At 52.2% G+C, this 24,770-nt stretch overlaps 11 protein-coding genes across 11 annotated transcripts; 4 read left to right on the top strand and 7 right to left on the bottom strand.

Moving 5' to 3' along the window:
- Positions 1-2,506: 2,506 nt before the first annotated feature.
- On the bottom strand, positions 2,507-4,934 carry BZA70DRAFT_299227 (adiponectin receptor protein; the record flags this gene model as incomplete). The annotated part of the gene is made up of 3 exons (XM_064914652.1): positions 2,507-2,631; positions 2,686-3,412; positions 4,830-4,934. 3 exons carry the CDS (start codon positions 4,932-4,934, stop codon positions 2,507-2,509), a joined length of 957 nt encoding a protein of 318 aa, XP_064768439.1.
- A 604-nt stretch (positions 4,935-5,538) lies between these two features.
- Positions 5,539-5,918, bottom strand: BZA70DRAFT_278044 (translation machinery associated TMA7). The gene is made up of 2 exons (XM_064912546.1): positions 5,856-5,918; positions 5,539-5,789 (listed from the first exon to the last, which is right to left on the bottom strand). The coding sequence occupies exons 1-2, from the start codon at positions 5,884-5,886 to the stop codon at positions 5,629-5,631; spliced, it is 192 nt and encodes a 63-aa protein (XP_064768438.1). The 5' UTR covers positions 5,887-5,918; the 3' UTR covers positions 5,539-5,628.
- A 427-nt stretch (positions 5,919-6,345) lies between these two features.
- BZA70DRAFT_156535 (serine/threonine-protein kinase prp4) lies at positions 6,346-9,171 on the top strand. Its single transcript, XM_064909751.1, has 3 exons — positions 6,346-8,066; positions 8,126-8,263; positions 8,323-9,171. The coding sequence occupies exons 1-3, from the start codon at positions 6,565-6,567 to the stop codon at positions 9,044-9,046; spliced, it is 2,364 nt and encodes a 787-aa protein (XP_064768437.1). The 5' UTR covers positions 6,346-6,564; the 3' UTR covers positions 9,047-9,171.
- A 1-nt stretch (position 9,172) lies between these two features.
- On the top strand, positions 9,173-10,849 carry BZA70DRAFT_304399 (uncharacterized protein; the record flags this gene model as incomplete). Its single annotated transcript, XM_064914775.1, has 2 exons — positions 9,173-10,736; positions 10,799-10,849. Exons 1-2 carry the CDS (start codon positions 9,348-9,350, stop codon positions 10,847-10,849), a joined length of 1,440 nt encoding a protein of 479 aa, XP_064768436.1. The 5' UTR covers positions 9,173-9,347.
- A 226-nt stretch (positions 10,850-11,075) lies between these two features.
- On the bottom strand, positions 11,076-11,822 carry BZA70DRAFT_156392 (uncharacterized protein). Its single transcript, XM_064909749.1, has 2 exons — positions 11,660-11,822; positions 11,076-11,592 (listed from the first exon to the last, which is right to left on the bottom strand). Exons 1-2 carry the CDS (start codon positions 11,698-11,700, stop codon positions 11,154-11,156), a joined length of 480 nt encoding a protein of 159 aa, XP_064768435.1. The 5' UTR covers positions 11,701-11,822; the 3' UTR covers positions 11,076-11,153.
- A 690-nt stretch (positions 11,823-12,512) lies between these two features.
- BZA70DRAFT_278034 (kinase-like domain-containing protein) lies at positions 12,513-15,304 on the bottom strand. Its single transcript, XM_064912545.1, has 2 exons — positions 14,975-15,304; positions 12,513-14,893 (listed from the first exon to the last, which is right to left on the bottom strand). Exons 1-2 carry the CDS (start codon positions 15,113-15,115, stop codon positions 12,929-12,931), a joined length of 2,106 nt encoding a protein of 701 aa, XP_064768434.1. The 5' UTR covers positions 15,116-15,304; the 3' UTR covers positions 12,513-12,928.
- BZA70DRAFT_156302 (SNF2 family N-terminal domain-containing protein) lies at positions 15,240-17,796 on the top strand. The gene is made up of 6 exons (XM_064909748.1): positions 15,240-15,451; positions 15,519-15,554; positions 15,612-16,181; positions 16,233-17,036; positions 17,090-17,224; positions 17,286-17,796. The coding sequence occupies exons 1-6, from the start codon at positions 15,363-15,365 to the stop codon at positions 17,785-17,787; spliced, it is 2,136 nt and encodes a 711-aa protein (XP_064768433.1). The 5' UTR covers positions 15,240-15,362; the 3' UTR covers positions 17,788-17,796.
- A 76-nt stretch (positions 17,797-17,872) lies between these two features.
- Positions 17,873-18,623, bottom strand: BZA70DRAFT_289325 (uncharacterized protein; the record flags this gene model as incomplete). Its single annotated transcript, XM_064914100.1, has 2 exons — positions 17,873-17,903; positions 17,959-18,623. 2 exons carry the CDS (start codon positions 18,621-18,623, stop codon positions 17,873-17,875), a joined length of 696 nt encoding a protein of 231 aa, XP_064768432.1.
- An 85-nt stretch (positions 18,624-18,708) lies between these two features.
- On the bottom strand, positions 18,709-19,647 carry BZA70DRAFT_278028 (bola protein). Its single transcript, XM_064912544.1, has 2 exons — positions 19,370-19,647; positions 18,709-19,292 (listed from the first exon to the last, which is right to left on the bottom strand). The coding sequence occupies exons 1-2, from the start codon at positions 19,554-19,556 to the stop codon at positions 19,144-19,146; spliced, it is 336 nt and encodes a 111-aa protein (XP_064768431.1). The 5' UTR covers positions 19,557-19,647; the 3' UTR covers positions 18,709-19,143.
- A 747-nt stretch (positions 19,648-20,394) lies between these two features.
- On the top strand, positions 20,395-22,235 carry BZA70DRAFT_267244 (uncharacterized protein; the record flags this gene model as incomplete). The annotated part of the gene is made up of 6 exons (XM_064911088.1): positions 20,395-20,561; positions 20,627-20,731; positions 20,800-20,943; positions 20,995-21,645; positions 21,842-21,919; positions 22,031-22,235. The coding sequence occupies 6 exons, from the start codon at positions 20,395-20,397 to the stop codon at positions 22,233-22,235; spliced, it is 1,350 nt and encodes a 449-aa protein (XP_064768430.1).
- A 1,351-nt stretch (positions 22,236-23,586) lies between these two features.
- On the bottom strand, positions 23,587-24,642 carry BZA70DRAFT_156224 (NADH-ubiquinone oxidoreductase complex I, 21 kDa subunit-domain-containing protein). Its single transcript, XM_064909747.1, has 3 exons — positions 24,413-24,642; positions 24,016-24,283; positions 23,587-23,896 (listed from the first exon to the last, which is right to left on the bottom strand). The coding sequence occupies exons 1-3, from the start codon at positions 24,470-24,472 to the stop codon at positions 23,661-23,663; spliced, it is 564 nt and encodes a 187-aa protein (XP_064768429.1). The 5' UTR covers positions 24,473-24,642; the 3' UTR covers positions 23,587-23,660.
- Between the last annotated feature and the right edge of the window lie 128 nt (positions 24,643-24,770).

Raw genomic sequence — 24,770 nt, 5'->3', positions numbered from 1 at the left:
GAAGTCACGGATAGCGAGAACAGAGAACAGGCTGTGGCTGGTGCTCATCGCATGGACGAGCACCGGAACCTTCTTCACGGTGTCCCCGGCATAGTTGGGAGAAGACCGCCTCTGCTCTGCTCTTCTCGTTTCTTCTCTGCTTTTCTGTTGTCGCGGATGCTTCTACGGGCTACTGTCATGCGCGCAAGAGCAACGAGCAAGACCGCAGGCTTTGCCAGCACAGGTCGAAACCGGGAGGTCATGCACTGCACCAGCCCCTTGGCTCCACCGCGTCCATCCACCTCTGCAGACGGGATTCCCCCTTCGCTCACCTCACCTGGTTGCCATACGCGGAGTATCCGGCCTGTTGGACTTCTGCTCTGCTCTGCCTGCACCGCGACAGAACGAGAGAAAGCACCAGCACAAAGAGGAAGCTCAATTAGTTTTCCTTGACCGGCCACCATGTGAAGGACGTGGTTCAAGCACACTTTGTGCGCGCTTGGCCGGTTACGGCAAGTCTGCCTGCTCTCACCCTCCCTCCCTCCCTCGCAAGCAGCCTGTGAGGAGGAGACTGCGTGGTGCTGGACGAGTGCGCTGCTGCGTAGTCAGATCACACTGTTTGCTCAGATGCAGCCTCGCTGACCAACACCACCATCTACACCTTCCGATTCCGGGGCATTCAAAAGAGCGGAATTACAGTTGCCCTCCTGACTCTGATCATCCGCCGCCCCATGCAAGGTAGCAAGCAGCCCCGTCGATCGCCCGGTCCGAACCGAGGATTAACCCTAGAAACGCGAAAGCCACAGGAGAGACAGCACGCAATAAGTAAGAAAACTTGAAATGAAGAGTATGAAGATCTACATGCTGCATTGCAGCCAAGTGGCCGACGCCGACGCCGACGCCGATGATCGTAGAGACTATTCAGAGATAATCACAATTAAGATCATCAAAACAGGCAGCGAGCCATCAACACCGCTTTCCTCTCTCGCCCGAATTGACTTTTCGACGCAAGGGGCTCTGATATCAACACCGCCGCCGATGAGCTTCGCCCCGCGATCAAGTAGTCCCACTGAGCTTGTATTGCTGCATCGTACCAGGAACCACAAAATAACGAAAAGTAATCAGGTGGATCGGATCGGTGTTGTCTCAGTCACGGCAAAGGCTCTCTGTATCCGCTGCAGCTAGCACGCTCTTGCATTGGTCTCCGATATACTCTTTCCTCTCTCTCTCCCCCTCCCTCTCTCTCTTTCTACGATAGAGATTATTCCTATGCCTTGGACCAGACCCACATCGCCCGTATCCTCTATCTTTCTCGCAGCGCGCGCGGGGCCGGTGGTTAGTGGCGAAGGGGACAAAGCCGCGCTAGCCCTCGAAACGCGTAACCCGCACGCTCCCACCCACCGGCGCGTGTCGCGTAAACAAAACGTCCTCACTCACCGTCCGCTCTCTCTCTTGCTTTTTCTCTCGTCCACGGCCATCGCTGCCCGTCGTAGCATTTAGTTTCCCGTCAGAGTTCCGTAGTCTCCATTCCAAACAACAATCAGCCACACACACAAGCACGCGTCCGATGATCATCGATGCCCCGCCATCGGCTAGAACCTGCTCGCTCTTCCCTGCGCCGAACGACGCGTCTGGGCAGATTACATTCTGGCAGGCTCGTGCCAATTTCCCGTCGCTGATCGGAACCGGTACCACCGAATCAAACAGAAAACATTCCAGTCGTCAGGTTTTATAGACTTCAACGGACGACGGTATATCTACATCCCTCCCAGTCACTCATCTCTTTCGGTCACAGAGCTAATCTTTCCCTGTTCATCTTTTGTGTATTTCGTGGCATGCGCGCGTGGTAGTTTATCTGTTTATCTCCTCGTTCTTGATTAACTTTCCGCGTGGGTTTAGCAATCTATCTATACAGCTGGGTGTATATACCACAACAGATACTATATCATCTCTATATAAAAATAAACACGCTTATATTCGAAAACGCAGACTATAAAAACCGCCACACACACACGATAAACAAAAGAACTATATATAGAAAATAAACAAAGAAAAACACCAACAATCAGATGACAAGACAACTCTTGTCGTCTGCGTAACGCCGGCCACTGCACCCCACACACCACCCAACTTCCACAAGAGATGCTTTGCTTTTTGTGAATGACAAGCATCGGTGAGCACGTCAAAAGCATATTCAAGAGAAGAAATATGAGAAAAGAGAAAAAGGAACACGGGCGTAATTCGTTGAAAGATAACATCTGGATTTCACAGAGAGAAAGAGGAATTGAAAAAGAAATGTGTACTTTCGTTATAAAGAAAAGAAGAGAAAAGAAAAAGATTTAAACGCCGCTTATAACAAAAGACTCGATTGTTTGAAAACATAAACTGTCGATTATAACAGTTTCGAAAACACGGAAGCAAGATCAGAAAGCACTCAAACAATCATAGAGCCACTCTTTCTAACTTTATAATTCCAAGACCATCATGACAGAAGCAATTAAAATCAGATGAGAAAAAGGGAATCGCCTTAGAATCCGTAGCGCTCGCCGTGGCAGAATCTGTAGGCTTTGATGATTCCGATGAGATGCGAGACAGCAGCCGCGACGACGAAGAAGTGGAAAATCTGGTGCGAGGAGCCGATCAGGTCGAATTCTATAAACACTTGTTAGATGTCAATTCTATTTTATAAAGAGTAGAAAGACTTACTGCCGGGTCTGAAGCGCTCAGGTATCCGCGCCGCGTAGATAGCCGCGCCGGAGATGTAAAGCGCACCCTCGGCAAGCATATACGGCAGCTGCACGCGACTCTTGAGCTCCGCATAGCCAAGCTCGTAGGCGCAGTACGCCATCGGAATCACGCCGCTGACGCCAAAGACGACAAACATGCTCGCGCGGAACGTGCGCCAGGACGGATCGGCGAACTCGGGCCGGAGCGTGAGGATCGTGCAGACGGTACCCAGCACGGCGACGATGGCGAAGAAAATCGGCATGGTGCGCGCGAGCGAGTGCAGGCCGTAGTAGATTGCGGGCACGAACGAGCCGACGATGAGGAAGATGATGCCGATGTAGTCCAGACGATTGCCAAACTTGGCGACCGATTCAGAGTGGCAGTTCATGCAGTGGTAGGTCGATGACATGCCGAGACAAAGCACCGCGCCGACAAAGAAGATGATAAAGACCGCGAAATCCTTGGTCGAGGTAGACGGGTAGCGCGGCAGCAGAGCGTCGAGCGTGACGCCGAGGAAGATGAGGAAGAAGAGCGAGCCGACGAGGTGCGAGTAGATATTGACCGATTCGTTGTGCAGATAGGTCAGCGACTCGAAACAGCCCTTCCAAGAAAACGACTCGTGTCTATAACCCGAGCGGATGAATTGGTTATCCTGTCGCCAGGCAGGCAGATCGTCCCAGAACAGCACACGCAGCTTGTACGCGCCCTGGGAGGACGAGTTTGCGACCGCGCGGCGGAACTCGGCGGCACCGGAGGAGACCTTCTTGAGCAGCTGGTCGGACTCGGACGAGGCCGAGTCGCTTGGAGACAGGTCCTGGCACGAGAAATGGGAGTGGCCGCCCTTGGGTTCGGTGGTGGCGGAGGGTGACGAGACGAGGGTGAAGGAGGAGGTCGACGAGAAGCTCGAGCGGCGGACGGTCGAGGTGGCGCCACTGGTCGACGAGCTGGTTTGGGCGGAGGACATTTCGGAGGTAGTGGTAGAAGATTCAGAGAGCGAGGGGGATGCCGCGATGGTGGTGGCGGACTCGAAGAGAAAGGCGGACTCCGCGGAGGGGTGCATGTACGTAAGTGAATTCAGAGAGGGGTGACGAGTCGCCTTAGCCGAAGATGGAGTTAACGGATAAGACTTGTAGAGCGTCTAGCGAGGGCAAGAGGAGAGGGAAGAAAGAGAGAAGCCGCTGGGGAGTGAGAAGGAAAGGAAGGAGTACCGAGAGCAGCTCAGGTGGATTGACAGTGGGAAGAGGAAGATAAAGAGCTGAGGAAGAGGAAGGGCGGCGGTGGTGATGTTTAAACCAGAAAAACAGCCGCGTCGCCCCAGGCGCAAATGACCAGATTGACTGCCGACCAGCCCAGCACCGGCCGAGGTGTGTCTGCCGCAGAGCCGGCGGTAGTTCCGGCTGGTTTATGATGCGCGACTACGTGATTTACAGCTAATTGCCTCTACTAAGTCATATCGCCCGCATATCCCTCTGCTTTCCTCCCGCCAGCACCTCGGCATACGGAAGCCGGAAGTTGGGATTGCCTGCTGCTCAATTTGTTAGAGCCGCAGATCAAACTGTCTTCGGGCTCGCCTCAACAGCGCACATGTCAGCGGCCTCTTCTGGTGCCCGATAACCGGGTTTATTTACTACTCACCGTCGCTCGACTTTATCGACAATCCCGCGTCCACAGCAACCCCCGCCATGGCCCGCTCTCGCCCGCAGGCTCTGCCCTCCGCAGACGACCTCGTCGACGACTTTGGCCTCATCTCGCGCGGGAACGACGACCGGCTCCTGCGCAACCCGGCTCTCCAGGCGCGCTATTTCACTAAACTGCAGCGCAAGCACCTCGCGGCCTGCGCCAGTGCCCCAGGCGTAGCCTCCCTGCGACGCACTCTGCAGAACCTCACTATCGACAGATCCTCTTCTGATCTCGCTAATACTGCTGCTGCTACTACTCCCGACTACGACGAGGAAGACGTAAAAGACGAGGCCGCGCGGCGCATGGCTCTAGATCAGGTCGTTCTCGGCCTTCGCAAGCTGAGAGAGGCGGTTCTGGCCTCTGGCCCCCCAACACCGTTCGCAAAGTCGGTCTTTCTGTTCACCGTCAGAGTCACTGTTCCTATTGGACACTATGAATCATACCTCCCCGCCATCAAGTACCTGCTCGACATCATCTCGCAGACCGTCCCGCTCACTCTCTCCGAGCGCCACGAGATCGGCGGACTCTACCTCCTCCACCTCGCGCATTTCTCCAACGACGTGCCCGAGGCGTTCGAAGCAATGCAGAAATACAATCTCTCCAGCGACCTCGGGCTCAGACAGATCCTGCGCGCCTGGTGCGATCGCGACTACATCCTCTGGCGCCGACGGTACGAGGCCGAGATCGATCCCGCCCGTCGCAAGTTGATGGAGTTTGGAGAGCGCACGATGGTTCTCGAGACGCTCAAGCGGATCGGAGCAGCGTATTTCTTTATGCAGATGAATCAGATCGAGGAACTCACGGGATGGCCGTGGGAGCGGCTCGTCAGCGAGTTGGGATGTGGATGGAGACTGGAAGATGGGGGGGTAGTCGTCATCCGAGAGCGCAGGAAGAAGACTACAGCTACCCCTGCGGCATCCCAGGTCACCACTGCATCTGCTTAGAGTTACTTTCTTCCCTTCCTCTCTTTTTATTGTATTATTGGCATGGAGTTCGGAGCATTTCCAGGTGTTTTAAATATCCACTTTTCGTTCGTATTTGTATTCCGTTTCGTCACATATTGAGTATTCCACAATTACATTCCCCTTGTCTATTCTAATCAAATACAAAGGCATAAGAGATGATCTGTAATGAGATACCCACAGATCGTCGTAACTATTTATTTCTTGCCGGACCTATTCATCACTGTTAGTATCACAATCGTAAACAAGATAGCATGTGTTGGATGCAGAAGACACAAGACTAGGATACACACTTCTTGATTCCGCCGGTAGCGAGGGGACCGCCCTTGGCGGCCTTCGCAGCCAACTCCTTGCGAGCAGCAGCCTCGGCCTTCTTTCGCTCCTGGAAGGCCTTGTCCTCGTCGTCGAGCTCCTTCTTCTCCTTCTTGGGTGCCTTTAAAGCTGTTGAGAAAGAATGGTGTTAGCCTGCTGATTTAAAAGAGCTTATCATTAAGTAGTAGTGCTTACGCTTTGCTTTTCCTCCTTGTCGTCCGGACATTGTGTAGATGTGTAGATGATGTAGAAGATGGATAGTTTTTGATTTGAAAAATAGATGGAATTATAGCTGGTTGGGAGTGAAAAGTAGAGTGTTTATGGCATATCTGCACCATAATCTGAGCGCGGATGGGAGCCGGAGGCGAACAAGTTACCGACATCCAGTCTAAGCACCCAGCTCGCTTCATACAGCAACCACCAGTCCTATCTAGCACCTCTCCGCCTGCTCGATCCTCGTCTGAACACCGCTGCGAAGCGGGTCTTGGTTGTTTCTTACTCCTTGATAAGTAAACCGGCTTTTACACTCCACTCGGCTTGGAACGGCGGTAGTAACCAGTACTAGAACAAGAGACCATCTTCACGTCCCCCGCCGGTGCCAGATCTGTCCAGCTTGGTTTCAGAGCACCAGCTTCATCAGACTCGAGAAGGAAATACAAAACAAAGGGAAGAAGCTACAGAAAGAAGAGACTGAACAGAAGCAAGGCAAAAACAAGACATATATCAATAGTCTACAGACTCCGCCTTGCTTTCGTTCTCTCACGCCTTTTCTGCTTTACTTTGACCGTCACCTTTTTTTGATGACGTATTTCTTATATATTCCCTGGTGTTAACTTTACTTTTTTTTATTTGCCCACCCAGTTCACCATCTACTCGTCCCCGAGTGTCGTGTGCGTGCTTCCACATGGCCTCAGTAGACCGCCACTCCACAATGCCAGCGTCTTCATCCTCCTCCGCGCAGCCGCGACGCTCGCCCTCGCCTTCCAGGTCAAAAGACCGACATCGTGATGATTCAAGCAGACATGACCACCACCGCAGCCGCTCGCCTGCGCGTCATAGCACCCATCGCGAGCGTGACAGAGATTACAGAGACAGACGCTCAGATCGACCTCACGAGCCCGAGCGCGAGCGCGAGCGCGACCGCTCTCGCAGCGGGGTCTACGACGCAGACAGATATGAGCGCCGCGAAAGAGCGCGAGATAGAGAAGACTATGATTCGTATTCCCGCCGACGCCATCACGATGATCTAGATCGTCACGGCAGCAGGCACCGGCATTCCTCTTCTTCGCGCTCGGATAGACCGCAGCAGCGCGATCATTCTCGCGAGTCTTATGGTCATCGCGATGCGCGCAGTGGTGCTCACAGCAGTGCTCACAGCAGTGCCCACAGCATTGCTCACAGCAGACGGGAACGCACGCCACCATCTAGAGCTCAGTCTGCTCGCCGACCGCATGAAGCTGAAGAGAGATCTTCAACTCAATCTGATGCGGCCGTGAAGTCGTCGGATGTCAAATCAGATGCCAAAACCTCTCCAAGTGTCACCAAACGGTCACTGGTAGGTGATGATGATGAAGATATAGATGGAGATGATAACGACAGAAGCAATCTGGTAGTCACCGATACTACAAACAAAAAGCCACGGCTAGCTCCTGCTTCAAAGATTGTATTCAAGCCTCTGCAAAAGATCAACATCAGCAACGAGTTGCCGCCTTCAGAACCACTTGTCCCAGCACGCGCAGAAAATGGCTCTCCAGTGAAGAAGATACAGAAGGGGTTTGCAGTTATAGCAAAGCGGACTGTGGGTGGAGAGAGCAGAGATGAGGTGGAAAGGATGAGTGAGACTCTGTCGCCCAAGGAACGCGAGGCCACGCCAGAAGTCGTCGCTGACTCTCCGAAACCTGGTTCTCAAGCTGCTTCACCAGAGGTCGTGCCAGCGAATATGCAATCCGACTCTGAAATCACCCAGAATGAAAACGAAAAAGCAGAGGAGAAGGAAGCAGAGAGAAAACAAACTCGCAGCCCAGAGCCACCTGAGGCTCCAACGGAACCGCAGCAGGCTCCAGCGCAGGAACCGCTCATCTCAGACCCTGCTGATATCGCCGAAGACGACGAAGATGACGACGACGACATGTTTGCCGAGGCAGGCGATAATCAGAACATTGGGAAATCAACCAAACGTTCGATCCCCGTACTTGTGCACGCGGGAAAAGAAGGCGAGGCCACGTTACAGTCAAACTGGGACGACGACGAAGGCTACTACCGAATCATCATTGGCGAGATCTTTGAAGGTCGGTATCATATTCAATCGAATCTGGGGAAGGGGATGTTTTCTTCTGTCGTCAAAGCGTTTGATAAGGTTGAGAATCGATCGGTTGCGATCAAGATTATCAGAAATAACGACATCATGTGAGTTGATATTTGACTGAATATTATATATATATATATGCTGACATGCTGTGATACAGGTTCAAGGCAGGTCAAAAGGAGTCAGGTATTCTCACCAAAGTGAATCAATCAGACCCAGATGATAAAATGCACATAATTAGACTCATTCGCAAATTTCAGTACCGGGGACATTTATGCTTAGTCTTTGAGGGCATGAGGTGAGTAACTCTCTAGTTTATGAGAGACTGATGCATTGTACTGACTATTGATTTTATAGCTCTGACATGCGTGAGCTTGTCAAAAAAGTAGGTCGAGAATCGAGCGTGAACATTGGACAGATTCAATCATACGCCAAGCAGATATTCCTCGGTCTCGAGCATCTACGAAGCAACAACATCCTGCACGCGGACATCAAGCCCGACAACATTCTCGTAAGTGCCGACCGGAAGACAGTGAAGATTGCAGACTTGGGCTCGGCGTCGGACGCGTCCGAGAACGAGATCACGCCGTACCTTGCCTCGAGATTCTACCGCGCGCCAGAGCTGATTGTCGGGCTGCAATACGACTTTGCGATCGATACGTGGTCGGCCGGGTGTACTCTGTTTGAGCTTTACACGGGCAAGATCTTGTTTGCGGGAAACAACAACAACAACATGCTGAAAGTGATTATGGAAACGCGGGGCAAGCTCTCGCACAAGATGCTCCGCAAGGGCTTGTTCACATCCACGCATTTCGACGAGCACCTCAATTTCCTCTCGCGGGAGATCGACAGGCTGACGGGCAAGCCGACGGTGAAGGTGATGCCGTTTGCGGGCAGCAAGCCGGTGCATGACATCCGCGCGCGCGTGCTCGAAGTGAAGAACACGAGCGGCAGCACGGCAGAGTCGCAGAGACTGGTTGCGCTGTTTGTAGATTTTCTGGACAAGTGCTTGAATCTGACGCCCGAGAAGCGGATGACGCCGGCGGAGGCGTTGAAGCATCCGTTCCTGAGCAGCGCGTGAGAAGAGAAAGCTTGGCTGTATTATATGGATAAACTGTTGCTTATTGCTCTGCTATTAGCTTGTACGTAGTTAGTGAACCGACACAAATAATTAATGCATATTTAAGGTTTCCCTGTACGCCTAGAAGTCAGCCGCATGCTCAGCCCGGTTCGCGCCAACTATAAAGCCAAGGGCGGGGCCTGCGAATACCTCTGCAAATACAAGCCAAGAGCTGCACCGATCTGCTGATTAACTACTCAATTAGCCAGCAAAGCGAGAGTACTTTCTTGATCTACTGACAGAGATATAAAAAAAGAGAACAATGGGTCTTGCGTCAAAGTTGGCAGCCGCGCAGGCAGCGTCGGGTGCGCTCCAGGGTATGATGGGATCGACGGGCGGGATGGGCGGGATGGGCGGGATGGGCGGGGCGATGGCGAATATGAATACGAAGCCTACAGGGTATGGTGGTGCGTCGCAGCAGCAGTATGGGCAGCAACAGTATGGGCAGCAACAGCAGTATGGTCAGCAGCAACAGTACGGTCAGGGTCAGCAGGGACAGTATGGACAACAGGGACAATACGGTCAACAAGGCCAAGGTCAATACGGCCAGCAAGGCCAAGGCCAGTACGGTCACCCGGCGCAACAGCAGCAGCCATATGGACAGCAGGGCCAGCAGGGCCAGCAGCCGCCATATGGCCAGCAGCAGGGCCAGTACAACCAACCCAATCAATACGGCCAGGCCGCAGCCGGTGCCGCGATGGGAGCAGCAGTCGGCGGCGCTGCTGCCTATGGCGCGCAACAGTACGGCGCCCAACCCGGCGCCGGCGCGTACGGCCAGCAGCCTGGCGGCAATGCCTACGGCCAGCAGCAGCAGCAGGGTGGATTCGGCGGTCCGGCTGGCGGCATGGGTGGCGGCATGGGAGCGAACTACGTGCAGATTCTGCAGCGCGCGGTGCAGGAGAACCAGCTGCAGGCCTTTTACCCGCCAGGCTCGGTCGAGCAGATTGCGCAGCGCGTCGGGCCTGCGATCACGACGATCTCGCAGCAGTGGAGTCTGCCGATGGAGATCGCGGTCGATCTCGCCCGGCTGGCGCTGTATGACGTTATCCTCTACGTCGACGACTCGGGCTCGATGGCGTTTGAGGAGAAGGGCGAGCGGATTGCGGATCTCAAGCTTATCCTGAGCCGCGTGTCGTTCGCGGTCTCGCTCTTGGACTCGGACGGGATCGAGGTGCGGTTCATGAACAACAGCCTGCAAGGAAACGGAATCCGCAACGAGCAGCAAGCCACGCAACTTGTCTCGCAAATCAAGTTCCAGGGAATGACCCCCCTCGGCACCGGCCTCGACAAGAAAATCATCGCGCCCATCGTCGTCAACGGCGCGCGCTCGGGCAGTCTGCGCAAGCCCGTGCTCGTGATTACAATCACCGACGGCCAACCCGCGGGCGAATCCTCAAAGACCGTCTTTGGCGTGATCCAGAACGCGAAGCGGTCGGTCGCGCAATCGCGCTTCGGACCGGGCGCGGTCGCGTTTCAGTTCGCGCAGGTCGGGAATGATCTGGGCGCACGCAACTTCTTGGCCTCGCTGGATTCGGACCCTGAGGTCGGGAGTATGGTGGATTGTACTAGTAACTTTGAGGTCGAGCAGGATGAGATGGCGAGGATTGGCGTTGATTTGTCGCCTGATACTTGGATTGTCAAGTTGCTGTTGGTGAGTCTTCAGTCTCTTCTATTTCTCTATAGGTTTTTCTGCGCTGCTAACTTCACGAATAGGGAGCAATCGATCGATCCTACGATTCAAACGACGAACAACCTAGACGTTAGGTTGTTCTCCGACCTTAAATTATCTGAAAATTTATCATTGGTTACATACATCTCACCATACCCATTGCCCAAAAAAAAGAAGGAATGGTGGAGAAAGGAAAAATTGACTGACAATTTGAATTGTAAACAAAAAAAAGATAAAGGATGACGACCCGACTTGCAACACAACCGAATGCAGTATTATTTAGACGAAAAGAGTAAATAATAAATCAAGCTAATCGAAACAAAGCTGAAAAAGACCACAAAACACCATATGTAATTTTATTTAAAAACTTATATAACTTCGTACTTCCAGCCGATGCGCTTACAGCAGCAAGAGTCCGACGACAGTGACAGCAGAAGCACCGAGGACGGCGACACCGGTCTGCACGACGGCCTTGTTGGTGAGCTGGGAGGCGGTGTCCCAGATCAGATGGCGGATGCCGTTGAAGGCGTGGAAGGAGAAGGGCGTAGCGGCGAGCAACTTTGCGGCGAACTTTGCGGCGACAGGGAGGCCGCCAAAAGCAGCGGCGATGGCGGTCGAGGAGACAGAGTAGCCGAGCATGGGCGCGAAGACGTAGCTGAGGCCGAGACCGTAGAGAGAGGCGGAGAGAGCGACGCCGGTGATACGGTGCATGGAGGAGAGGGCCATTGTGATTTGGACCTTGTAGATGGCGAGATGGGGCGAGGTCGGTCGGTTGGAGCGCTGCTTGACGAGGAGCTCCTGGGCCTCAGCGGGGGTCATGGACTGGATCGAGGCGGCGCTGGAGAGGATGAGGATGTTAGTCGGGGGTGATGGTGAGGGAGAGGTGGTAAGTGGGGTTTACGTACCGGCGAGCGACGACGGGGAGCATGCGGGAGGCAGGAGCCATTGACGAGGCCGAGAGGGCTACATGATGAAGTCAGCTGTGATCCAGATACAAGAAATAGTGCAGAAGGTCGAGGTGAAGTGGAGAGAACCTCTCGTGAAGGTGATTCACGAAATCCGGAGAAGCCAGACAACCTCCACACGAGACACATCTTCCCCCCCTCCTCCACCTCCCCACAAAATCAAAAACAGAGCCACATACCCGCCATCGACGACCGCAGAGCAGGACGGAAAGTGAGTCTGGCAGACATGTTGTATGTGTGTTTGGCTGTGCGTTGTGGTTGCGGAAGTGCGGGAAACGACGAGAGGGAAGCGCAAAGACAAAGACGAAGACGAGCTTCCGACACCGCGCCGGGCTCTCCGCAGTTTACCCGGCTGCGGGTCGGCCAATCACATGCGTCTTGAACATAAGCCTTGAGTCGTCTTAGTAGCTCATTAGATAAGCGGATTTGAGCAGGGTAACGTGCGTCCGATATAAGAAATTGGTCGCAGAAAATTTCTCTTCTCTTTCTCTTTTGGAATAACAGCTCGCTGAGACAGCAACGGGTTCGGGACATGAGCATAGGCGGCTCGTGGCTGCTCAGGGATTTAAATATTCCGAGCTCACTTGCTGCTTTTCGTGGACTCCGGACTCACTTTTCTTTATGTATGCTCCATAGGAATTACAGCTGTCTCTGGGCGAAAGAGTAATCAGAAAGCCCGATTAATCACGCTACTATTGTTTATATAAAATGTACTTTTCAGCGTTTCATGCCCGGGTTACAAATTTGTTTTGTTTTGCTACTGAGTTAAGATAGAAATATATATGTATAGAGATAAATCTAAATGGTCACTATTCCAACATATCATTTGTAAACCCGCCATGCACGAACAAGGTCTTGCCAAATCTGCTGTGTAAATACAACAACGACATCAACATCCACAACAACAAAAGAGTGTATCAAATCAAAAGATCATGAGAAAACATAAACAAAGATACAGACGGCGAAAGAATAGGAATGAAGAAAACATACAAAAACTCTGAAAAACCCAAAATTAGATAGGAACACATTGAGTCATAGAAACAAGCACTCCGACATGCAAGTCGACACCAATCTCTTTTTTTTCTTCTTCAGCTGCTTCCTTCCCGGGGTACATGATCTGGAACATGCTACAAAAAATACATAAAACGAGAGAGAAAAGAGGAACGAACCGAGCAAATCAACATATAAAAACAACAACACCGGTCCTATTTACTTCTCACCATCTTTCTTCTTATAGCTCACCAAGTGCGCGCTTTCCGCCGGCACGAGCGTGTGATCGTGGCTCGGGCTCTTGACAAACTTGCCTTCCTCGTCGATCGTACACATCTCGATCGTCTTCACAAACGGATCGTCAAAGATCTCGCTCAGCGTCGCGCGCTTGCTCGGGTCCAACTCGAGCATGCGGCCCACAATCTGTCGCGTCTCGTGCGGGAGTAATCGCAGCAGACGCCAGGGACCGCGGATCACCGGCTGCGGCGCGGTGCCGTCCGGGTTCGTGCCAGGAGGCTTCACCGCCTGCTCAGGGTGCTCGGGGTCCAGCGGTTCTGAGCTGAAGAGCCGGAACGAGTTGTCGGACTTGCGCGGCGCTTTCCATGGGAACCGGCGGAGCAGCATGCAGCAAAAGATAATCGCCACAGACCACACGTCGGCCGGTTGCGGGTCGTACTTGAGCTCAGAGCAGACTTCGGGCGCGAGGTACGGATCCGAGCCGACGATTCCGTGCGCCTGTACGATTTCCGACTCGAACGGGTAGCGGAAGACCGACGCAGAGCCAAAGTCGATGATCTTCACGATTCCCTGCTCAGACACCACACAGTTATCAAGCTTCAGATCGCGATGGGCGAGACCCATCTCGTGCAGATACGCAACTCCAGACAGGATCTGCTTAAACACGCAGAAAATCTCCGGCCGCGACATCTTGCCAGACATGACGATCGCAAACAGATCGTAAGGACAGTACTCCATCACCTCGTAGAACTTGCCGTTCTCATGCATGATATCCAGCGTCTCGATGATGTTTGGATGGTGCAGCGTCGACCCGATACAAAACTCGGCCGTGACTTTCTTTGAGTACTCGCGCTCGCTCTCGTACGAATGCCGCGCGCGGAATTCCTTCACCGCAAACGTCGTCCCGTCCGACGCACGCTTCATCAACCGCACCGATCCACCGGCTCCGGATCCGAGCATCTTTCCAAACCGGCCGTATTTCTTGTTCAGACTCGGCCCGTCTTCGCCAAACGGCACATTCTTCAAACTCGAAGACGATCCGGAACGGCTGAAGCCTCCGATACTAGTCGACGCCGACGACGCCGCGTGGACGGAAGGCGCAGACGACATGAAACTATTGACCGACGCCGACGAGCCAGAGGACGGCACAGAGCTCTTATCCTTGTGCTTATGGCCCTTGGGTTTGAAAAACCGCTTGAGCTCCATCATCGATCCATGCGCCGACTTTAGTTTCCGACCGCTGCCGGAGGTCTTGTCGCCGGATTCTGATCCGGAGCCGGAGTTGTCGTTGTGGTGGTTCTTGCCGAATGCCGAGACTAACGAGACTGCCGAAGACGCCGCCGCCGCGGCCGGGCGCGCGTATATTGTCGAAGAAGACCGGTCATTCGCTGCCGCTGCTGATGATGATGATGACGACGGCAGGCCTTTGGAAGAAGGTGTAGAGGGAGAAGTCGGAGACGTCGCAGCGGATCCGGATGATGAGTGCGCGCCGGCGGCCGCGGTCGGCGAGAGAAGGGACGGTGACGAAGTGGCAGCGGCCGAACGGGATTCGCGGTCGGCGGACGCAGAGCGGTGCCGGCGGTGCAGTTTCTTTTTAAACACAAACCGAGGCGCGATGTCCTCGCCCGCGCGCGGTTGCGGTGGGCGGTTCTTTCGCGCATAGGGATCCTCGCCAGGCACGGTTGATGATGAGGTGGGAATCGTCGATGGCGGCGTGCCGAGCGAGGAGTCGCCCGCGGAGGACTCGCGGGAGACGGGGGCGGAGGCGTCGATGAAGAAACGGGCTGCGCGCGGCGAGGCAGAAGGTGAAGGAGTAGAGACGGCATGGGCGCCGTCGTCGGCGTCGGTATCGTCCGCGTCTGCGTCTGCGTCCTCTATGTAGGAGTCGCGCTCGGAGGCCTGATCGGCCGTGGGGGATGACGGGCTGGAGGTGGACGGGGATTCGTTCTAGATTAATAGAAACAGTCAGTAAACATCTTGAGAAGCAGCAAGAGACCTCGAATCAAGGAAAAAAGAGAGTCGGCATACGGCGGATGCAGGCAGGGAGAATTGCTCATAGGCATGAGTGTCGTCGCCCAGCAGACGGTTTTTCTTGAGGTTGATTGTCGCGAGCTTGTCCGAGAGCAATGCGACGGGAGACGACCGCGGCTGCTGCGGTTGTTGCGACATTGCGGAGAAGAGACGGCGGTGGGGAGGATGCGGGTTGGGCTGTTGCTCTGGTCCGGAGCAGTTATAAGTCGGCTTATCACGATCGCGGCTCTCCCGAGTAAGCCGACCGCCGGCGTACAAATGCCTCGATGATGTCAGCACTCAGACGCGTCGCGTCAGGGTTGGTTATAAACAGCTACGGTTTGGTGTTGGATACTGTTTGCTGTGTAGGGGATCCGGGAATACCGCTCAGAGGATAGAATCAGTGATGACGTCTGCTGTTGCTGCTGCACATCCGGTGTCTGCTTCTGCTCAGGATCCAGAGCTCGAGGAACCTGCACACGCCGACATACTGCTGTTCGTACACCCCCTTCCATCTCATATCGACCTCTTGATCTGCTAACACCTCCTCACCACAATCCAGAAGCGACTCTGAAAGCGACTCTGAAAATCCTTTAAAGTGCGTACTTGCTTTTTTCTATTTGCCTGTGTAAGTACTAACTCCCCGCCTCTACAGACGCGTCTTCTCCATCGCTTTCGACCAGGAACCGCGTCGGTCTCTGCGGCCTCGGTCATCCCCTCCTACCTCTCTCCCCAGCTCGCAAACCTCTGTGTCCGCAGATAATACTGCTCTTAAAGATGAATCTCTGTCTGCAGACAATACCGCTCTTAAAGACGAAGCCGAGACTGTGCTTGACTCTGGTGTCTCAGAGACAGAGGAGGTGGAAGGAGATATAGATGACTTTGACATGGACTCAGACTTCGAGCCGGAAGCCAACGACGACGACATCGACAGCAAGCCCTCGCCGTCTAAACAGCAGAGAAGCGTCAGCAGCACTCCAACACCCGACGACACGCTGCTCCCGACCGTATCCTCCGCCGCGCGCGAGAAGCTCGAGCAGCTGATCGTGCGACCAGACCAGAGTCTCGGCGAGAAAGACAAGCTGCCGGCGCCGCCTGGGCTGAGTGTCGAGCTGCTGCCGCACCAGGTGCTGGGATACTCTTGGATGTGCAAGATGGAGAGGAGCAAGTTACGGGGAGGGATTCTGGCTGATGATATGGGTCTGGGAAAGACGATTCAGTCAATGTATGAACTTCTCTACAGATCTTATGTTTAGAAAGACTCTAACTCGTTCAGATCTCTAATCATAGGCAGACCATGGACAAACAAAGCCCGCCGGCCAACACTGATTATCGTGCCCAACGCAGTCATCCACCAATGGCGCGCCGAGTTCAAGGCAAAAGTCCGCCGCGCATACCAACCCTCGGTCCTGATCCACCACGGCAACTCAAAAGTATCCTCGTTCGACAAGCTGCTAGAGTACGACGTCGTGCTGACTACCTTCCACACGATCGCGCACGAGTACAAAGCGATGATGGCCGCGGACGCGGGGGGTGAGGGGAGATCGCAGTACGTGTTTTTCGGACCGAAGAGTAAGTTCCATCGCTTGATTCTCGACGAAGCTCAGACGGCCAAGAATCGGGATACGTTGCTCACGCGGGGCGCATGCGAGATCGACGCGACGTATCGCTGGTGTCTGAGCGGGACGCCGATGCAGAATAACCCGGGCGAGCTACAGAGTCTGCTGAAGTTTCTTCGCGTGGAACCGTACAATGATCGGAAGCGATTCATGAAGGATATCGGACAGGCGCTCAAAGACGGTGATCCGGACCCGGTCGCGATCAGAAAGTTGCAGGAGCTTCTAAACACGGTGCTGCTGCGGCGGACGAAGGATACGGTGATGGATACGAAGCCGATATTTGTGTTGCCCGGGAAAAAGACTGAGATTGTCAAAATCCCGCTCTCGAAAGCTGATCGGACGGTTTACGACGTGCTCGAGCAAAAGGCGAGGACGGAGGCGAAGGATATGATACGTAATCGCGATTTCAGCTGCTTGCTCGAGATGATAATCAGATTGAAGCAAGCGTGTCTTCATAGCTTGTAGGTTGAGTTTATTATAATCTTGATTGAGAATGATATCTGACTTTGACTAGAATGGTTCCGCGAGTCAAAGATCCGACGGTATCGGAAGCTAGAATGCGAAGGAGGCTGATGCGGTCGCTGGAAAAGAGATTTATTGGATCAACGAAAATCGCAAAGCTGGTTGAGATATTGCGCAACATTAGAAAGTGAGTTTCATTGCTTGCTTGATAGCTTGTTTACAATCAAGAATGACTGACGCGTTCATAGAAACTACCCTGGCGAGAAAGTCCTCATCTTCTCGGAATACACTCAGTTTCTCGAAATAATCTCGCTTCCGCTTCGCATGGAAGGCATCAGCTATGTACAGTACAACGGCAGCATGACGAGCAGCGCCCGTTCGGCCGCGGTGCAGTCGTTCAAGAACGACGACAGGGTTATGATCATGCTGACCTCGATGCGCGCCGGCAGTGTCGGGCTGAACCTGACGTGCGCGTCGCACTGCATATTCATGGATCCGTCGTGGAACCCGTCGATTGAGCGGCAGGCGGTGGACCGCGCGTACAGATATGGGCAGACGAGGGTGGTGCATGTGTATAAGCTGATTGTGGAGAATACGATCGAGGAGCGGATCTTGGCGATGCAGCAGGTCAAGCAGGACATGACTGACGCGGCATTGAACGAGCATACGTTAGGGGAAGTGGCCAAGTTGGGATCACAGGAAAAGTTGAACCTGCTGTTTGGAACCGCCACAGCAGCAGCAGCATCATAAGGATAATAGACATAGACTTAATTGAGCACCTCGAGGACTTTTTCGTATACTCTCGTAACATCGTTTTCGTGCCCGCGAAAGCCCGTCATGCACTCTGCGACATCGACTCGTGTGCGCTCGGCGATGCTTTCCAGTCGTGCCTTTTCCGTGTTGCTCATGCGAGCCCGGGACGGAATGTGGCCCTCGATCAGCTCGAAGAAGATGAGATCTAGCTTTTTGAGAAGGATAAACACCTTGTCTGGCTCTGTCACAGGGAGGTGGGGAATGTAGTCGTTGAAGTCGTCCGCGATTCTTAGTAGGTATTGCGTCTGGATGAATGGTACAGGGGTAGACGGTACTGAATACCATACGAGATCGATCAGTTTGTCGAGGTCGTCTATCAGAGGCTCGATCGTTGAGTATACATTATGATCGGCCGGGTGATCAACTGTCTGCATCTCCTCGTCTTCGTCTTCGTCATCAGACGGCGCGGATTTGCGCACAAACCGGCGGGAGACCAGTAGCAATTGCTCATCGAGATAGTTGATCAGCTTACTCTGCTGCGCCGACGACAGCCTATGCGTACCCGCGGGCGCGGAATGAAGCGCCGGCGTCGAGACGTGCGCTGACGGGTTAAATTCTCCGTCGAGCAGTTCATAGTCTGGCGAGAACACGGAGGATAGGACTGCGCTGGTGGACGAGCGGGGGATTTGTGCTTGAGGCGATTCGGGACTGTGGAGCAGGAAGCCGCCGCCGGTGGAGTCGTCGTCGCGGTTGTTTGTGATTGTGTCGTTTTCGGAGGAAGCAGAGGGGGAAGAGGGCACGTCTGAGGACGAGGTGGTGGATGGGGTGGTCATGGTTGATGGCCTGAATCAGTGCCTGGTTGGTGGTGAGGGTGGTTGGAGGTCGGAGAGAAGTCGATGACGTCGGTGAAAGCACGGATCCGAGTTGCCCCACTATGACATTTGGATGCTGATATTTGTGACTTTACTATTGTCTACGCATGTGTACTGAGATTTAAGAGCATTGTTGTTTCTACTAATTGCGAAAGGAAATGGATGATTGTAGTGAAATATAGAAAGGACAGGGCGACGAGCAAGTATCTGATTGTGAATGAGCTGTAGCGAATGATAGGGTGTATTATTAATACAAGATAGAGTCTAATAACTGCAACAACCAACTCCAAGCGGTGCAAATGAACTGAGAACACGAATAGGAAGGTTACATAGTAGTCGTAAGATATGTACATATATAGTAGTTGAAAAGAGTGGGGTGGGGAGTGTAGTAGATGTGCAGAGATGCGGGGTGGTGGGGTATGCTGGGAAGAGAGGGGAGAGGAATGAGAGATTAAGGAGAAGGAGGAGGAGGAGGAGGAGGTTACTCGGCCTTGGTGGTGAGTCGGACGCCGTGCCATTGCTTGAGGTCTTCGGCGAGGACTTCGTTGACCATGCGGTGCTGTTTGATCATGGGCTTGCCTTTGAAGGATTTCGAGACGATGTCGATAGCGAACATGGAACCGCAGCCGCCTGGGTGGTGTTAATATGAAGACATAAATAAAGAGAGTATAGCAAAAGAGAAGGTATAGAAGGGACAGAGCACATACCAGAGATATCTTCAACGGAGAGTTGAGATGGCTCGAAGGCATCGTGGAGTTTAGAGGCGATGAGCTTTTCGTAGTCGTTCTGGGGTTGCTGTTCAGGCTGGGAGGAGGAGGAGTAGGGTCGGAGGGGAAATGAAGAAGGACGAGAGAGTGTGCGGAGGGTAGAGCGCAGTGCTGTTCGGGCGAGCATGGTATAATGAATAGAGATGTAGATATGGATATAGAAGATATCTTGATATCAGATGCAGATGAAGTAGAGCAGAACCAACCCCTGATCCCCGTCAGCACAGCCAAACTCACCGAGCGCAAATTTTTGCAGCCGCTGTCTACTTTTATCCTCTCCCAATAAGCCCGGGCTAAACTCAGTGAGGCTGCGCCGCGGCTTCCTCTCTTTCCGAGACCAGATCACTCCGTCTCCGTCCTACCCGCATCCTTCTCTCTTCCTCATCCCTCCTTCCCCCGTCCCAATCCCCGCCGCTTTTTGTTTTTCTGTTTTTTTTTCTCTTTTTTCGTTTGTCGGTTTCTGCAATTGCCTTTGTTTTGGTCGTTTCCGTCGCGTCTTCGATCGATTCATCTTCTGTCTTGCCCTGCTCCTCTTACTCCTCCTCCTCCTCTCAGTCGCGTTCTCCTGTGCTCGACTTCTCCCACCCGACCAGTTACTGTGCTTTTGTCTTTGTTCAGTATTTGTTGGTATGTTTCTCATTTGTCTTTCCTTCCTTGCCTTGATCCGTCTATGTCGAGCAATCCCCCGATTCTACTCGCGCGTCTTCCACCTATATGGCCTCTATCTCCTCCTGTCCTGGCCCCTTCCCTCCGTCCACTCTTCTTCTCCCCTCCTAACCTCTACTACACTCCTCAATCTCAATCTTATTCTCCTCGGCGCGCGTTATACAACTCAGTACCTCTCCTACATCACCCCAAACTAACACCTCCCTCTCCTCTAGTTCTGCACATCCAAAAATTTTATTTTCTCGTCGATTCCGATAATTTCTTGAAAATCAACCCTGTCGTTACCTCTCCCCTGACCAATGTCTTACGCATACGATTACTCTCAGCAGCAGGACAGCGCCTCCCCCCAGGCCTCTGCCGGCGCTGTCCCCGCTACCACTGATCCCGCCGCCGCCGGCGCCTTCCCTTCTTCCACTCCTACCCCTGCCGGCGCCGTTGCTTCAAATGACTCAAAGACCACCCTTTGGTATGCTTCCTCTTTGCTCTCTTGTCATTACGCTTCAATTGCATTCTTGCTGATACTGTTATTAGGATGGGTGAGCTCGAGCCCTGGATAGATGAGAACTTCATCCGCCAGGTCTGGTCCAACTACGGCGAAGCCGTCAACGTCAAGATGATCCGCGACAAGTTCTCTGGGTATGCTGATCAGTCTTTTGCTATTTTACTCTCTAGCTTGCCTCTCTGCTGACATTTCTCTATTTTAGCACCAACGCCGGATACTGCTTCGTCGACTTCTCGAGCCCCGCTGCCGCCGCCAAGGCCCTCACTTTGAACGGTACCCCCATTCCCAACACCCAAAGAGCTTTCAAGCTTAACTGGGCCTCCGGCGGTGGTTTCTCGGAGAGAAGGTAAGTCACATCACTTATTAACATATATGAGCAAATACTAATCTACGACAGTGACCGCACCCCCGAATACTCCATCTTCGTCGGCGATCTCGGCCCGGAGACCAGTGAATATGTTCTTCTTAACCTCTTCCAGAGCCGCTACCCCTCGTGCAAGTCCGCCAAGATCATGACCGACCCCGTCTCTGGCATGTCCCGAGGCTACGGTTTCGTTCGTTTCACTGACGAGTCTGAAATGCAGCGTGCTCTCACCGAAATGCAGGGATTCTTCTGCGGCAACCGGCCAATGCGGATCTCGACCGCGACCCCCAAGAACAAGGGCGCCGCCGTCCCCGCTGGTATGATGCAGCAGCAGGGACCCGGTCAGCTTGGCATGTACCAGATGGGTATGCCCCCCATGGGTTACTACGGTGCTCCCCAACCCATGAACCAGTTCACCGATCCCAACAACACCACTGTCTTCGTCGGCGGCTTGTCTGGCTACGTGACTGAGGATGAGCTTCGAAGCTTTTTTGCTGGATTTGGAGAGATTACATATGTTAAGATTCCTCCTGGAAAGGGATGTGGATTTGTTCAGTTTGTGCAGCGTCATGCCGCTGAGATGGCGATCAACCAGATGCAGGGATACCCGATTGGCAACTCTCGCGTGAGACTGTCCTGGGGTCGTTCGCAGAACAACTCGGGGCCTGTTAATGCTCCCTACAGGTAGATTTACCTCTTTGTTTTTCTTTCTTTCTCTGTTCTTTTTGTTTTTCTCTTCTTTTTCGCTCTTTGCTGCGCATGTATATAAAGTTCTAAAAAGTTATCTTGCAATGTCAAATCTTTGTTATATCTTTTTATTTGTACTTTTTATCACCCTTTTTTATCTTATCTTTTACTGAGTCTTGGTTGTTCTCCATAGGCCTACTCCCCCTCCTCCAGTATATCCCTCTATGGGTCTGCCTCCTCAGAGCCACTATAGTCCATATGCTCCAATTAAGTAAGCCTCCTGCTTTCATTGTTTTCTGTCCTTTTCATTGTTCTTTTGAATATGTGTTTTTGACGGTTGATGATGAAATGCTAACAACTCTTTCTTTTCTGCCTTGTCTAGCCCGCAAGCTGCCCACCTACACCCCGGCGCCCAACCGCAAGGACAGGTCCCGGTCGGTCCTCCTGGTGCTGTAGTTCAAGGCCAGGACCCGAGCGAGCCGATCCCCGTCGCCCGACTTAACGAGCTCTATCTCGCTGCTCGTGATGGGCGGTTAGACAGGGTCGAGGCCGATGGCAGAGGATACCATGGCGTCTATGCGCAATAGATTGTTTGTTAACTGATATCTCTCGATTCTTTCTTTTTATTATTATTCTTCTTCTTATCCATTATTATGCCATCTTTCTCTTTTATATTTCCATTTACCCCTGTGGCTTTCTGTTGGGTTGAATTAGCAATGTCGAAATTATAATTTCGTGGTCATGGTCTTCATTTTCTCTTTCTATCTTTCTCGTTTTGATTTGATCATTTTTATTTCTCTTTAATTATTATTATACTCATGGCCCATTCGTATCAGGCAAAGTCTTTGTGTCAGTCATGTCAGTCAAGCTGGGGCGTTTAGAAAAAGTTCACTATTTCGATATTCATCATTTTCTTTTCTTAGTTGCCTTTGTGTCATTCCTACTTATATGCGCTCTGATAGTTATCTCGATTTGACTTTTCCTTACTCTCTGGTTGCTTTTCTTATTCTCCTTTTGATTGAGCTATTCTTCTACCTGCAGTTGCGTGCGTGTCTTTATTCTTTTTATCTTTCTGCGTTCTAGCTACGAATGTTGCGATTTACATTTCATATACAGCGTTATCTTATCTTCTTTCTTTATCTATATTATTACATCTCCATATACGTCTCTTTTACCTCAAAATGTTGTCGACGGCTTTTACATGAGTTTCATACACTTAATTTCTTCTCTTCTCTTTTCTCAAAAGAATGACGGAACGATATTGCTTGTGGTTTATAGTTATTTATACATCTATCTCTGGTCTATCTCTCGTGTTCGGATACATAAAACTCTTCTGCAATCAAAAGGTCATTGAGCGGATTGGAGCGTAATGTTGTTTGCTTCAACTCGTTGTTGTCGCTTCGCTTCGATTGGGGGTAGTGTGCTAATGCTGCTCTCGTGTACTCGGTTGAAATATATTGAGATCAAGATACAAAGTACAGAGTAGTAGATGTCCTTTTACGTTCTGATCATGGCAGGTCGTGATCGTTATGAGCCAGTAGTAGTTGCCAGCAGTATTTCCTGATTAGTCGTATCGCAGGTTTGACGCCACAATCAAAGTCTATAACCACCTGCTCTATTCTAAAACGGACAAAGTGCGCTACAGAACTATTCAGTATACGGCACAGGCAGATTTAATTTGTATGCAGACAAGTAAATTAACATACACAAGATAAAGCAAAATAACACCATCCTATTTGGAAAAAAGAAATTCAGGGAAAAACAAAAGGAGTCTCCTTCCCTCTCTCTCTCTCTCTATCTTTTTTTCTTCTTTTTCGTTTTTTTTCTCTTTCATGATTACATATATGCTCTTTATACTTTGTGAAAACTTCGATATCGGTAGTCCTGGTTTTCGGAGTCCTTTTGTTTCAGTTATCCTCCTATGCGACTTGAGTTGATCTTCAAGAATGAACAGAATTCATTCTCGGATACTCCTTATCCTCCCCTTCTCTCCACCCATCCCGAGACCAAGCTCATTTGTAGTACTTTGCGGTATCAACGCCATGGTACGGGTGGTTGACGATGTTGAAGATCGGGAAGACGCCCAGCATCGAGTACGCGTAGCGCGAGTATCTCGCGCTGATCTTTTGCAGGTCCGGGTTCAGCTGCGAGGTTCCGTAGAGCGGAAGGCCCTTCATTGCGCGTGTCCGCAGCTCGACCAGGTCTTTCTTGCGCTCGCGCTCGTTCTCGGTCGCGCCTAGGAAACGGCCTGTTGTTTCGTTAGCAGGTGCGCTGTTATGATTGTGTCTTGTATCGCTCCATCTTTTCTATTTTCTCTTTCTTCTTCTGCTGTTTACCAGGCACGATTTGAAATCACGGGAAACTTACCGCAGCTCCGAGCATAAGCCATCATGAATCCACCAAAGATACCAATCGCAACATACGGCTTGACTCCGAACTTTGAATGTCCCTGCTTCATCGCCTGCGCGACTCCGATGAGCGTATCCTTCACCGAGGTGCTGAACCGGGTGTAGATAGTATGCTCGTAGAATCCGATAAAGATCGGGGCGGCGGCCGCGACACCGGCCCAGACGGCGTAGTCTGAGGGCCGCATGTATCTGACGACACGGAAGAAATGGGGGTCGGCGTCGATGAGCTGCGCGTGGAAAAGAATCACATATTAGAATCGTGCGTTCGGGGTATTCAGCTGCTTTGTAGAATCAAACGACGACAACGGATTGCTCGCCGCGGGGTGCAGAAGCAGTTTTGTCTTCTTTTCACTTACCGGATACGGGCCCTGGTAGATAGGCATTCCGTGCTCATCCTCCTTCATCGAGGCAGACATTGTGATTTCCTTGTGATATTAACTTGTCCTTCTAAACAATAAACCTCTGAATAATTCCAGAAACACTCGGCGTGGCAGAGTATTCGTCTCAGGTCTTTGGTAGCTAAAGGCGGGATGCTCAAAGTCGTCAAAGGGCAGAGAGTGGAAATCATGTCTTTCTTCATTGGCTGGAGGGTTGCTCGGGGTTGCTGAACCTGAACCTGAACCTGAACCATCCAGTTCTGGAACCATTCAAAGTTACCCGGAAAACGCGCTATTCACTACACCACATTACTTCAACAGCAAGCACAGTCTGTTC

This window comes from Myxozyma melibiosi, assembly GCF_037950935.1.
Source record: "Myxozyma melibiosi strain Phaff 52-87 chromosome Unknown BZA70scaffold_5, whole genome shotgun sequence".
Classification (NCBI taxonomy): Eukaryota; Fungi; Ascomycota; class Lipomycetes; order Lipomycetales; family Lipomycetaceae; genus Myxozyma; species Myxozyma melibiosi.
The sequence above is the reverse complement of the archived record's forward strand: the minus strand, read 5'-3'. Positions and strand labels throughout refer to the sequence as shown.

Bases quoted from the DNA above. Each gene is read 5' to 3' on its own strand.
- BZA70DRAFT_278044 (XM_064912546.1), bottom strand. From the start codon at position 5,886: ATGTCCGGACGACAAGGAGGAAAAGCAAAGC. The intron at 5,790-5,855 runs GTAAGCACTACT...CTTTCTCAACAG, and splicing joins ACAAGGAGGAAAAGCAAAGC to CTTTAAAGGCACCCAAGAAG.
- BZA70DRAFT_156535 (XM_064909751.1), top strand. From the start codon at position 6,565: ATGGCCTCAGTAGACCGCCACTCCACAATGCCAGCGTCTTCATCCTCC. The intron at 8,067-8,125 runs GTGAGTTGATAT...GCTGTGATACAG, and splicing joins ATCAGAAATAACGACATCAT to GTTCAAGGCAGGTCAAAAGG. The intron at 8,264-8,322 runs GTGAGTAACTCT...TTGATTTTATAG, and splicing joins TTAGTCTTTGAGGGCATGAG to CTCTGACATGCGTGAGCTTG.
- BZA70DRAFT_156392 (XM_064909749.1), bottom strand. From the start codon at position 11,700: ATGGCTCCTGCCTCCCGCATGCTCCCCGTCGTCGCTCGCCG. The intron at 11,593-11,659 runs GTACGTAAACCC...CATCCTCTCCAG, and splicing joins CTCCCCGTCGTCGCTCGCCG to CGCCGCCTCGATCCAGTCCA.
- BZA70DRAFT_278034 (XM_064912545.1), bottom strand. From the start codon at position 15,115: ATGTCGCAACAACCGCAGCAGCCGCGGTCGTCTCCCGTCGCATTGCTC. The intron at 14,894-14,974 runs GTATGCCGACTC...CTATTAATCTAG, and splicing joins TCTCCCTGCCTGCATCCGCC to AACGAATCCCCGTCCACCTC.
- BZA70DRAFT_156302 (XM_064909748.1), top strand. From the start codon at position 15,363: ATGACGTCTGCTGTTGCTGCTGCACATCCGGTGTCTGCTTCTGCTCAG. The intron at 15,452-15,518 runs GTTCGTACACCC...ACCACAATCCAG, and splicing joins GCACACGCCGACATACTGCT to AAGCGACTCTGAAAGCGACT. The intron at 17,225-17,285 runs GTGAGTTTCATT...ACGCGTTCATAG, and splicing joins ATATTGCGCAACATTAGAAA to AAACTACCCTGGCGAGAAAG.
- BZA70DRAFT_278028 (XM_064912544.1), bottom strand. From the start codon at position 19,556: ATGCTCGCCCGAACAGCACTGCGCTCTACCCTCCGCACACTCTCTCGT. The intron at 19,293-19,369 runs GTATGTGCTCTG...AACACCACCCAG, and splicing joins CTCCGTTGAAGATATCTCTG to GCGGCTGCGGTTCCATGTTC.
- BZA70DRAFT_156224 (XM_064909747.1), bottom strand. From the start codon at position 24,472: ATGTCTGCCTCGATGAAGGAGGATGAGCACGGAATGCCTATCTACCAG. The intron at 24,284-24,412 runs GTAAGTGAAAAG...TTCCACGCGCAG, and splicing joins TCTACCAGGGCCCGTATCCG to CTCATCGACGCCGACCCCCA. The intron at 23,897-24,015 runs GTAAGTTTCCCG...ACGAAACAACAG, and splicing joins GGCTTATGCTCGGAGCTGCG to GCCGTTTCCTAGGCGCGACC.